Genomic DNA, 10,924 nt, shown 5'->3' on the forward strand with positions numbered 1-10,924 from the left:
GCCAGAGGAAGTGGTGGAGGCTGGTACAATTGCAACATTTAAAAGGCATTTGGATGGGTATATGAATAGGAAGGGTTTGGAGGGATATGGGCCGGGTGCTGGCAGGTGGGACTAGATCAGGTTGGGATATCTGGTTGGCATGGACAGGTTGGACCGAAAGGACTGTTTCCATGCTGTACATCTCTGACTCTATAACTTACTGGGCTGCATACTCTGCCTTGTTTGTAAAATGAGTAATGGGGTTTGAGAAGATGCAAAGAGTTAATGGTGTAAATAAACTTTAAATTCGTTCGGCTGCTCCTGTATTGGGAGCCTCTTTATACAAAAGGTAATGGAAGGGGTGACTCAGTGGTTAATGCTGCTGCCTCCACAGCACCAGGGACATAGGTTCAAAGCCAGCCTTGGGTGAGTCTCTGTGGAATTTACAGGTTTTCAGTGTCTGGGCTTCTGGATGATCTGATTCTCTACCATAATCCAAAGATGTGCAGGTTAGGTGGGTTGGCCATCACAAACGAGGGGAGATGAGGTGGGAGCTGGAACTGGGTGCAGACTGAATGGGCTGAATGGCCTCTTCCTACACTATAGATATTCTAAATGTACAAGCCCCTGCTGAGGCTAGGGGGGGCTAATAGAAAAGTTCATAACTGGGATTACTCTTTAGATGTCTAGATTAGAGTGGTGCTGGAAAAGCAAAGCAGGTCAGGCAGCATCCGCGGAGCAGGAAAACCGACGTTTCAGGCAAAAGCCCTTCATCAGGAATACTCTTTAAATGCACCACTTAAGATGGGTAAACACAAGCCCAGTTTTACTCATGAAATTGAAACAGGCTGATTGGCCATCTCCTGTTTTATAATAGCCTGGGATTTAGGACCATCAGTGGTCTAACCTTTTTTAACCCAAGAAATCTCTATCATGCAGGTGATCGATGAAGAAATATCTGATGCATGTAAGAATGGCACCGCTGTAGTCATGGTTATTTAAAATGCACATTGAAAATCATCTCAGTAGACGCAGTCTTTAGGCGTTCATATAACTCCGTGATAACTCTTCTGAACAGTATGTTACCAAACCTACAAGGGAGCGTGCAATCTTAGATCTGGTCCTGTGTAATGAGACAGGTAAAATTAATGAACTTGTTGTTAAGGATTCTTTTGGAAAAAGTGATCACAGTATGATCGAATTTCAGATACAAATGGAGGGTAAAATAGCATAAAACCAGGGTGTTATGCTTAAACAAGGGAGACTATAATGGGATGAGGAAGGAGTTGGCTAAATTACACTGGGGGACACAAGATATATGGTGGAACAGTTGAGGATAAGTGGAGGACTTTCAAAGAGATTTTTCAGTGTGCAAGGAAAGTATATTCCAGTCAAAAACAAGGATAGCTAGAGTAGGAGGAGCCTCCCTTGGATAACCAAGGAAATAAAGGAAGGCATCCAATTAAAAGTTCAGGCTTACAAAGTAACCAAGAGTACTGGGAAACAGGAAGATTGGGAAAACTTTAAAAAGCAACAAAGAACCATGAAGCAAGAAATAAAGAAAAGATAATTTGCTTTATAATCTAGCTCCGGATATCAAAACAGGTCAGAAAAGTTCCTATAAATATAGGAAAAGGCTGGCTAAAGTGGACGCAGGTCCCTTGCAGAAAGAAAAAGGGAATTAATATTGGGTAGTGCTGAAATGGCCGAGGCCTTGAATAATTATTTTGTCAGTCTTCCCAGTGGACGATGTGTCTAACATGCCAAAGAATATGTTAAGGAGACGATGGGAAGTGAGGACCTAAATTAAATTGTTATCACGAAAGGGATAATGCTGAGCAAAACTGAGGGTCTAAGGGTCGATAAGTCCCCTGGTCCTGATGGAATGCATCCCAGGGTGCTGAAAGAAACGGTGAAAGTTATAATAGCTGTGTTAGTGGTAATTGACCAAAATTCACTGGACTCCAGACAGGTCCTGGTGGACTGAAAGACCGTGAATGTCATGCTGCTGTTTAAAAAGGGTGTAGGCAAAGGCAGGTAACTATAGACCAGTTAGCTTAACATCTGTAGTTGGGAAAATGCTGGAGGCTATCATTAAAAAAGTAATAGTGAGACATCTGGATGGAAAAGGTTCCATCGGGCAGACACAGCATGGATTCAGGAAGGGAAGGTCGTGTCTGACAAACTTACTGGAGTTATTTGAGGACGGAGCAAGCAAGGTGGATGGAGGGAAACAGGTGGATGCTATGTACTTGGATTTCCAGAAGGCGTTCGATAAGGTGCCACATACAAGACTCATCCATAAGATAAGAATGCATAGAGTTGCAGGGAATGTACTAGCATGGATAGAGGACTGGTTAACCAATTGAAAGCAGAGTTGGGATAAATGGGTGTTTCTCTGGTTGGAGATCAGAGGTGAGTGGGGTGCCGCAGGGTCAGTGTTGGGCCCACAATTGTTCATGATATATAAATGATTTGGGAGAGGAGGCCAAGTGTAACATCCAAGTTTGCTGATGACATTAAATTGAGTGGAAGGCAAACTGTGCGGATGATGTGGAGGGGCTACAGAGATTTAGATAGGTTAAATGAGTGGGCAAGGGTCTGGCAGCTGGAGTACAATGTTGATAAATATGAGTTATCCACTTTGGAAGTAAATGTAGTAGGGTCAGTATTATTTAAATGGTGAAAGATTGCAGCATGATGCAGTGCAGAGGGATTTAGGAGTATTCACACATGAATCGCTGCAAGTTGATTTGTAGGTGCAACAGGTAATCAGGAAGGCAAATGGAATATTGGCTTTTATTGCTAGAGGAATTGAATTGAAGAGCAGGCAGCTTCTGCTCCAATTGTACAAGGTGTTGGTGAGGCCACACCTGCAGTACAGTGCACAGTTCTGGTCTCCTAACTTGAGGAGGGATACACTGGTGCAGAGGAGGGTCACCAGTTTGATTTCAGGGATGAGGGGGTTACCCTATAAGGAGAGGTTGAGCCACCTGGGACTGTACTTGCTAGAATTTGAAGATTGCAAAGAGATCTTTTCTATCCCTTTCATAGGGATATGTCTCTAAGATGGAGTGGGTGGGACTAGGACTAGGAGACATGGCCTCAAGATTACGGGGAGTAGATTTAGGACAGATGAGGAGGAACTGCTTTTCCCGGAGAGTAATGATTCTATTAAATTCTCTGCCCAAGGAAACAGAGGCAGTTTAATTAAACATATTCAAGACAAATTGGGTGGGTTTTTGAATGGAAGGGGAATGAAGGGTTATAGGGATAATGCAGGTAGGAGGAGCTGAGACGGTTGATAGATTAGCCATGATTGGTGGAGCAGCTTGATGGGCCAAATGGCCTACATCTGTTGATACAAAACTATAAATACCTAGACTTCTGTCACTCTGGACATGTTCATTTCAATCTAATGGTAACAGTGAATACAATTCCCAATACAATGGGTCTGAACCTATTTTTTGTTTTTCACTCATTGGGTGGTTTACAAGAATGCTGTTCATCTGGTCAAGAATTGCCCTGTGAAACCTGTCAATCTGCCTATTTAACGCTACCTGGTTTAACTTAAACCATGGCAACTGCAATCAGTCTAAAACTACTGCATTCTTCATGGCAAACCCCCCCACAGTTGTTCAAATTCCAACAAAGCAGTGCTCTCTTGTACAGTATAAAATATTGCTCTCCTTGTATTGGTATTCCTGAGCCTTGCACTCGTCAGGTCAAAGCTTTGCTGAAATCTGTTCTTTCCTCAGAAAGAGGCTTGAGTGGTGACATTTATAGAGGCTAATAAAATCATGAGGGGCATGGCTAAGGTAAATACCAAGTCTTTTCCCTGGGGTGGGGTGCCCAGAACTAAGGGCATAGGTTTAGGGTGAGAGGGGGAAAAATATAAGAGACCTAAGGGGCAACATTTTCACACAGAGGGTGGGAAGTGTACGGAATGAGTTACCAGAGGAAGTGGTGGAGGCTGGTACAATTACAGCATTTAAAAGGTTAAAAAAAATCACACGACATCAGGTTATAGTTCAACAGGTTTATTTCAACACACTGGTCCTTCATTAGTTGGTTGTGGATTTTTAAACTTTGTACACCCCAGTCCATCACCAGCACCTCCAAATCAAAAGACATCTGGATGGATATATGAATAGGAAAGATTTCAGGGAATATGGGCCAAGTGCTGGCAAATGGGACTAGATTAATTTAGGATATCTGGTTGGCATGGATGAGTTGGACCAAAGGGTTTGTTTCGTGCTGTACATCTCTCACTAAGATGAGTGACCAGCAAAAGACCAGATCAGGATTGCAATTTATTTTTTGTAGATGAGGTCCGTACTGGCACTTATCACCAGCTGTTCCACCCTGAGCAGCTCATCACCGGGAAGGAAGATGCGGCCAACAACTACGCCCGTGGGCACTACACCATCGGCAAAGAGCTGATCGACCCAGTCTTGGATCGAATTTGCAAGTTGGTATGAGTTTGTGTGCGCGCGTGTGTATGCATGAGAACCTTCTCCCACTTATGAAAGTGATTTGGGAAAGCTGTTTAGAAAACTGAGGTGCAGTAGCCCAATCTGCTCATTCCCACTGCTGCACCTCTTCCCTGACCACCCAGCCCCTTTTCACCCCACTGCAATATTAGTGAGCTGCTTTGATGGGTTAAAGTGTCTCTCATCATTCATGGCCTATAGCGTTGCCTAGACCAGCATTTATTGCCCAAGGTAAAAACAAGGAGTGCAGATGCTGGAACAGTTCAGGCAGCATCCGAGGAGCAGGAAAATCGATGTTTCGGGCAAAAGCCCTTCATCAGGAAGCCTACATCAGGAAGCCCAAGCCAAATGCTGGAAGGGTTGCTAACAGTCAACCACATTGCTGTGGATTTGGAGACCAATTTCCTTCCTTGAAGGGCATTTGTGGAATTAAGGGTTTTTGCCAGATTTGTGACATCAAATATCAAAAACAACTCCACCTCCCCCACCCACCACCACCGCATAGTTAGTCCAACACATTTATTTGGAAACACTAGCTTTCGGAGTGCTGCTCCTTCATCAGGTGGTTGTGGAGGTTAAGGTCATGCTCACAGAATCTTTAGCCAAAGGAGTCCAGTGTCATGGAGATGTGATACAGTAAACAATCTTAGATTGTTAATAAAGGAGGAGCCATTGTCATTCAGAACAGATTACTGTAAGGAAGTGTTACTGACAACTGAACAGCCAGGAACACTACAGGCAACTACCAGCCTATCTGACCAAACAGCACACCAGTGAACAAAAACATTGATCAGGACTTTGGATCCAGTCCTTCAGAGTTCCCTACGCACTCTCATCCTATGTACTTCTCACATAGGGGACTTTACTGCCTTTCGAAAATTCACAAAGCCAACACACCAGGATGCCCCATCGTATCAGGCAATGGGACTCTGTGTGAGAACCTCTCTGGCTATGTTGAAGGCATCTTGAAACCTACTGTACTAGGGATCCCTAGCTTCTGTTGCAACATTACAGATTTCTGACAGAAACTAGCACCCATGGACCAGTCGGATCAGGAACAATGGACGTGTCAGCACTCTACACAAACATCCCCCATGATGATGGCAACAGCATCAGTACTCACCACCAATCTCCAATCTCTGAGCACTGTGCTACAACCCATCTGCTTTAACCTTGATCACAACATCTTCACCTTTGACAGCCAGTTCTTCATCCAGACACTGGAACAGCCATGGGGACCAAATATGCACCCCAATATGCCAACATTTTCATTCACAAGTTTGAACAAGACTTCTTTTCTGCACAGGTCCTCCAACCAGCACTTTACACCAGGTGTATTGATGTTTTCTTCCTCTGGACCCATGGTGAGGAGTCATTGAAACAACTACACAATGATATCAATGAATTTCATCCCACCATTAGACTTACCATGGGCTTTTTTTTTAAAGTATCTGTCTCATTCTTGGACACACCTCACTTTACCGCAAACCCACAGATAACCTCACGATGCTACACCTTTTCTCCAGCTTCCACCTGCAACATCCACCTGCAACGTCCCCGACAGACAAGCCCTATGCATACACAGGATCTGTTCAGATGGGGAGGAATGTGACGGGCACTTGGAAGTACTCAAGTGTGCCCTCATAAGAACAGGGTATGATGCTCAACTCATCAACCACCATTTCCGATGTGCCACAGCGAGAAACTGTAATGACCTCTTCCAGGAGATTGACATGTGCTGCAACTTACAGGGTACCCTACATTGTCCAGTACTTCCCAGGAACTGAATAACTACGCCATGTTCTTCACAGCCTCCAACACATTATCAATGAGGATAAGCACCTCACCAAGACCTTCCAAATGCCTCCACTTCACTTTTTAAACAGATCATTGTTTGCAGCAAATTGCCTGATTTTCAGGACAACAACACTGTACAACCCTATCACAGCAGCCATTGCAAGACGTGTCAGAGTAGTGACATGGGTAACACCATTTACACGTGGGGGCACCTCCCATGCACTCAGCAAGTACTCCTGTGACTCAGCCAACGTTGTCTATCTCATATCCTGAAGGCAAGGATGCCCTGAGGCATGGTACATTGAGACTGAGCAGATGCTATGACAACAGATGAATGGACACTGCAGAACAATCAACTGCCAGGAGTTTTCCCTCCCAGTTGGAGAACACTTCAGCGGTCCAGGGCACTTGGCCTTGGACCTTCGGGTGACCATCCCTCAAGACGGTCTTCGGGACAGACAGCAACACAGAGTGGCTGAGCAGAGGCTGATAGCAAAGTTCAGTATCTGAGGATGGCCTCAACTGGGACCTTGGGTTCATGTCACACTATAGATGATCCCAATGCATGACACACCCCACACCCTACTCTCTCCAACACATGCACCCTCTCACACATACACCATCATGCTGTGTGTGTCTTTATATAAACACAATCGCATGCACTTACACCCACATGCACTCAATCTGTCACTCCTCCATGTGCACACATAGAAGCTTATGGGGTGCATTTGGTTTTGCAGAATTACATGTTATTTTACTCAAAAACTGCGTAAATCCATATAAAACCATACAGAGGACACAGACAGACGTCACAACTATTGCTTAAAATAGCTGAGTTATCTTAGAGGGAAGTTCTGGGAAATTCCTATCAAAGATCAGAAACCAGCATATCCCATGACAAAAAATGCAAGTTTTAATTGTTTACCGTATCACATTTCCATGACACTGGAATCCTTTCGCTATAAATTCTGTGAGCATGAACTTAACCTCCACAACCTGATCACGTATACCCTAGAACTCTGGGAAGTTAGGGAAGTGATTGCTGGGCCTCTTACTGAGATATTTGTATCATCGATAGTCACCGGTGAGGTGCCAGAATACTGGACGTTGGCAAACGTGGTGCCACTGTTCAAGAAGTTGGTAAGGACAAACCAGAGATCTATAGACCGGTAAGCCTGATGTTCGTGGTGGGCAAGTCGCTGGAGGGAATCCTGAGGGACAGGATGTACATGTATTTGGAAAGGCAAGGACTGATTAGGAATAGTCAACATGGCTTTGTGTGTGGGAAATCATGTCTCACAAACTTGATTGAGGTTTTTGAAGAAGTAACAAACAGGATTGATGAGGTCAGAGTGGTAGATGTGATTTTTATGGGCTTCAGTAAGGTGTTCGATAAGGCTCCCCACAGGAGACTGGTTAGCAAGGTTAGATCTCACGGAATACAGGGAGAACTAACTATTTGGATCAAGAACTGGCTCATAGGTAGAAGACAGAGGGTGGTGGTGGAGGGTTGTTTTTCAGACTGGAGGCCTGTGACCAGTGGAGTGTCACAAGGATCAGTGCTGGGTCCACTACTTTTCTTCTTTTATATAAACGATTTGGATGTGAGCTCCAGAGGTATGGCTAGTAAGTTTGCAGATGTAATTAGAGGTGTAATGGACAGCGAAGAAGGTTACCTCAAATTATAACTGGATCTTGATCAGATGGGCCAATGGGCTGAGAAGTGGCAGGTGGAGTTTAATGCAGATAAATGCGAGGTGTTGCATTTTGGGGAAAGCAAAAATTAGTAGGACTTATATACTTATTGGCAAGGTCCTGGGAAGTGTTGCTGAACAAAGAAACCTTGGAGTGCAGGTTCATAGCTCCTTGAAAGTGGAGTCGCAGGTAGATAGGATAGCGAAGAAGGCGTTTGGTATGCTTTCCTTTATTGGTCAGAGTATTGAGTACAGGAGTTGGGAGGTCATGTTGCGGCTGTACAGGACATTGGTTAGGCCACTGTTGGAATATTGTGTTCAATTCTGGTCTCCTTCCTATCGGAAAGATGTTGTGAAACTTGAAAGGTTCAGAGATTTACAAGGGTTGTAGGATTTGAGCTATAGGGAGAGGCTGAACAGGCTGGGGCTGTTTTCCCTGGAGCGTTGGAGGCTGAGGAGTGACCTTATAGAGGTTTACAAAATTGAAGGGCATGTATTAGGATAAATAAACAAAGTATTTTCCCTGGGGTGTGGGAGTCCAGAACTAGAGGGCATAGGTTTAGGGTAAGAGGGGAAAGATATGAAAGAGACCTAAGGGGCAACATTTTTCACACAGAGGGTGGTACGTGTATGGAATGAGGTGCCAGAGGAAATGGTGGAGGCTGGTACAATTGCGATATTTAAAATGCATCTGGATGGGTATATGAATAGGAAGGGTTTGGAGGGATATGGGCCGGGTGCTGGCAGGTGGGACTAGATTGGGTTGGGATATCTGGTTGGCATGTATGGGTTGGACCGAAAGGACTGTTTCTGTGCTGTACATATGTATGACTCTATAACCAACCGATAAAGGAGCCGCACTCTGAAAGCTAGTGCTTCCAAATAAGCCTGTTGGACTATAATCTGGCATTGTGTGATTTTTAACTTTATCTACCCTATTCCAATACCAGCACCACCAAGCCATGACCCACTACATCTGTACACTGGATGTCCCCATACCATTAGCCTGGTGGTCTGGTTTATTAGACTTAGTGATATTGCCATAGCACCATCGCCTCCTCTCTGAATGGAAGTCCTGTTCCTTCCTTGACTTGTATTTAAAATGTCTAACCATAACCCAAAACTTTTTCTCAATTTTGGCTTTCTGTGAATTGCCTTTTAACAATTTTTGATTGTTAAATCTGTCAACTCAGTGGCACTTCTTTCAGCTGTCAGGAGACTAAGATCCAGAGTTCTTCCCTAAACCATTCTTCTGCTCTACCTGTCTCCACTTCATCTCTTTAAAACCTACTTTGTAAATTTGTCATCTCAAACATTGTCTCCAGCTCAAACATTAATTTCTTATTTGTCAGATAAGGGTACTATATAATACAAGATGGTAGGACATGTGTGCAACTTAACTCTGGTCTACAGCTTTTTAGTTCTAGTAATCTATGCTGACAAATTGTCACAAATCACAAGCAATGCATTTTTCTTACTTTCTGCCCCACTGCAGTAAACTTGTCTCTGCAGACAGATCTTGAGATTATAAAATGCAGGTGGCGGTGTTTCCCCTCGCAGCCTAGCTTCGAACGATGATATTCCCATTCTTTCAGGGTCACTGGGTCAAAGTCTTGGAGCACCCTCACATCATTGTGGGAGTCCCTACATCATGCAGTGTTTCAAGAAGGTAGCTCACCAACTCTTTTCCCCCCAACCCCGTTCAACTAGGGATGGGTAATAAGTGCTGGATTAGTCTTCAAAGCCTACATCCCATAAGTGAATTGGGGGGTGGGGGTGGAAATTGATACAAGTCACAATGATGATAAACATCAGACAGGTCCCAGGCTCGAAACCTGCTGAGTTAAACTAATCATAGCTGGTAAGACCAGATGGTAGAGAACCCACAAAGCCTATGACCTCCAAATCTTTATTGGATCAATATCTCAATTTAACCATATGATTTTCCAATTTAAATTTGGGGATCTATTAGAAATGGTACATCTTTGATAAATCAAGTCTCAGGATTAACCTTCCTGAAGAAAAAGGACTTCAAGATACAAATAACTCTTGTTTGACAGCAATTATTTTTCTCTTCCAGGCTGACCAATGCGCGGGTCTTCAAGGTTTCCTGGTCTTCCATAGTTTTGGTGGAGGCACTGGCTCAGGATTCACCTCCCTACTGATGGAACGTCTCTCGGTTGACTACGGCAAGAAGTCCAAGCTGGAGTTTTCCATCTACCCAGCTCCCAGGATCTCCACTGCTGTGGTGGAACCCTACAACTCCATCCTGACCACTCACACCACACTGGAACACACTGATTGTTCCTTCATGGTGGACAATGAGGCCATCTATGACATCTGCCACAAAAACCTGGACATTGAGCATCCAGGCTACATCAACCTGAACCGTCTGATCGGGCAAATTGTGTCATCAATCACAGCTTCTCTCCGTTTTGATGGGGCCCTCAATGTTGACTTGGCAGAATTCCAAACTAACTTGGTGCCATACCCTCGTATCCATTTCCCTCTGGCTACCTACGCCCCAGTCATCTCAGCTGAGAAAGCTTACCATGAGCAGCTGTCGGTGACCGAGATCACCAGTGCCTGCTTTGAGCCAGCAAACCAGATGGTCAAGTGTGACCCTCGCCACGGCAAGTACATGGCTTGCTGCCTGCTCTACCGTGGTGATGTGGTGCCAAAAGACGTCAATGTTGCCATTGCCACCATTAAGACCAGACGTTCCATCCAGTTTGTGGACTGGTGCCCAACTGGCTTCAAGGTTGGCATTAACTACCAGCCCCCTACAGTGGTGCCTGGTGGGGACTTGGCCAAAGTGCAGCGAGCTGTGTGTATGCTGAGCAACACCACAGCCATTGCTGAAGCCTGGGCTCGACTGGACCACAAGTTTGATCTGATGTACGCCAAGCGCGCCTTTGTGCATTGGTACGTGGGTGAGGGGATGGAGGAAGGGGAGTTCTC

At 44.7% G+C, this 10,924-nt stretch overlaps 1 protein-coding gene across 1 annotated transcript in view; it reads left to right on the forward strand.

Annotated features, from left to right (window-relative positions):
- Window positions 1-10,919, forward strand: part of LOC122551809 (tubulin alpha-1A chain-like) — a gene marked incomplete at its 3' end in the record, with an annotated part of 14,229 nt that extends 3,310 nt beyond the window's left edge. Inside the window, exons 3-4 of the mRNA XM_043694289.1 lie at window positions 4,306-4,454; window positions 10,044-10,919. Coding sequence (XP_043550224.1) covers window positions 4,306-4,454; window positions 10,044-10,919 — 1,025 coding nt within the window. The remainder of the gene's footprint in view (window positions 1-4,305; window positions 4,455-10,043) is intronic.
- Window positions 10,920-10,924: the final 5 nt, after the last annotated feature.

This window comes from Chiloscyllium plagiosum, chromosome 7 (genome assembly GCF_004010195.1).
Source record: "Chiloscyllium plagiosum isolate BGI_BamShark_2017 chromosome 7, ASM401019v2, whole genome shotgun sequence".
NCBI lineage: Eukaryota > Metazoa > Chordata > Chondrichthyes > Orectolobiformes > Hemiscylliidae > Chiloscyllium > Chiloscyllium plagiosum.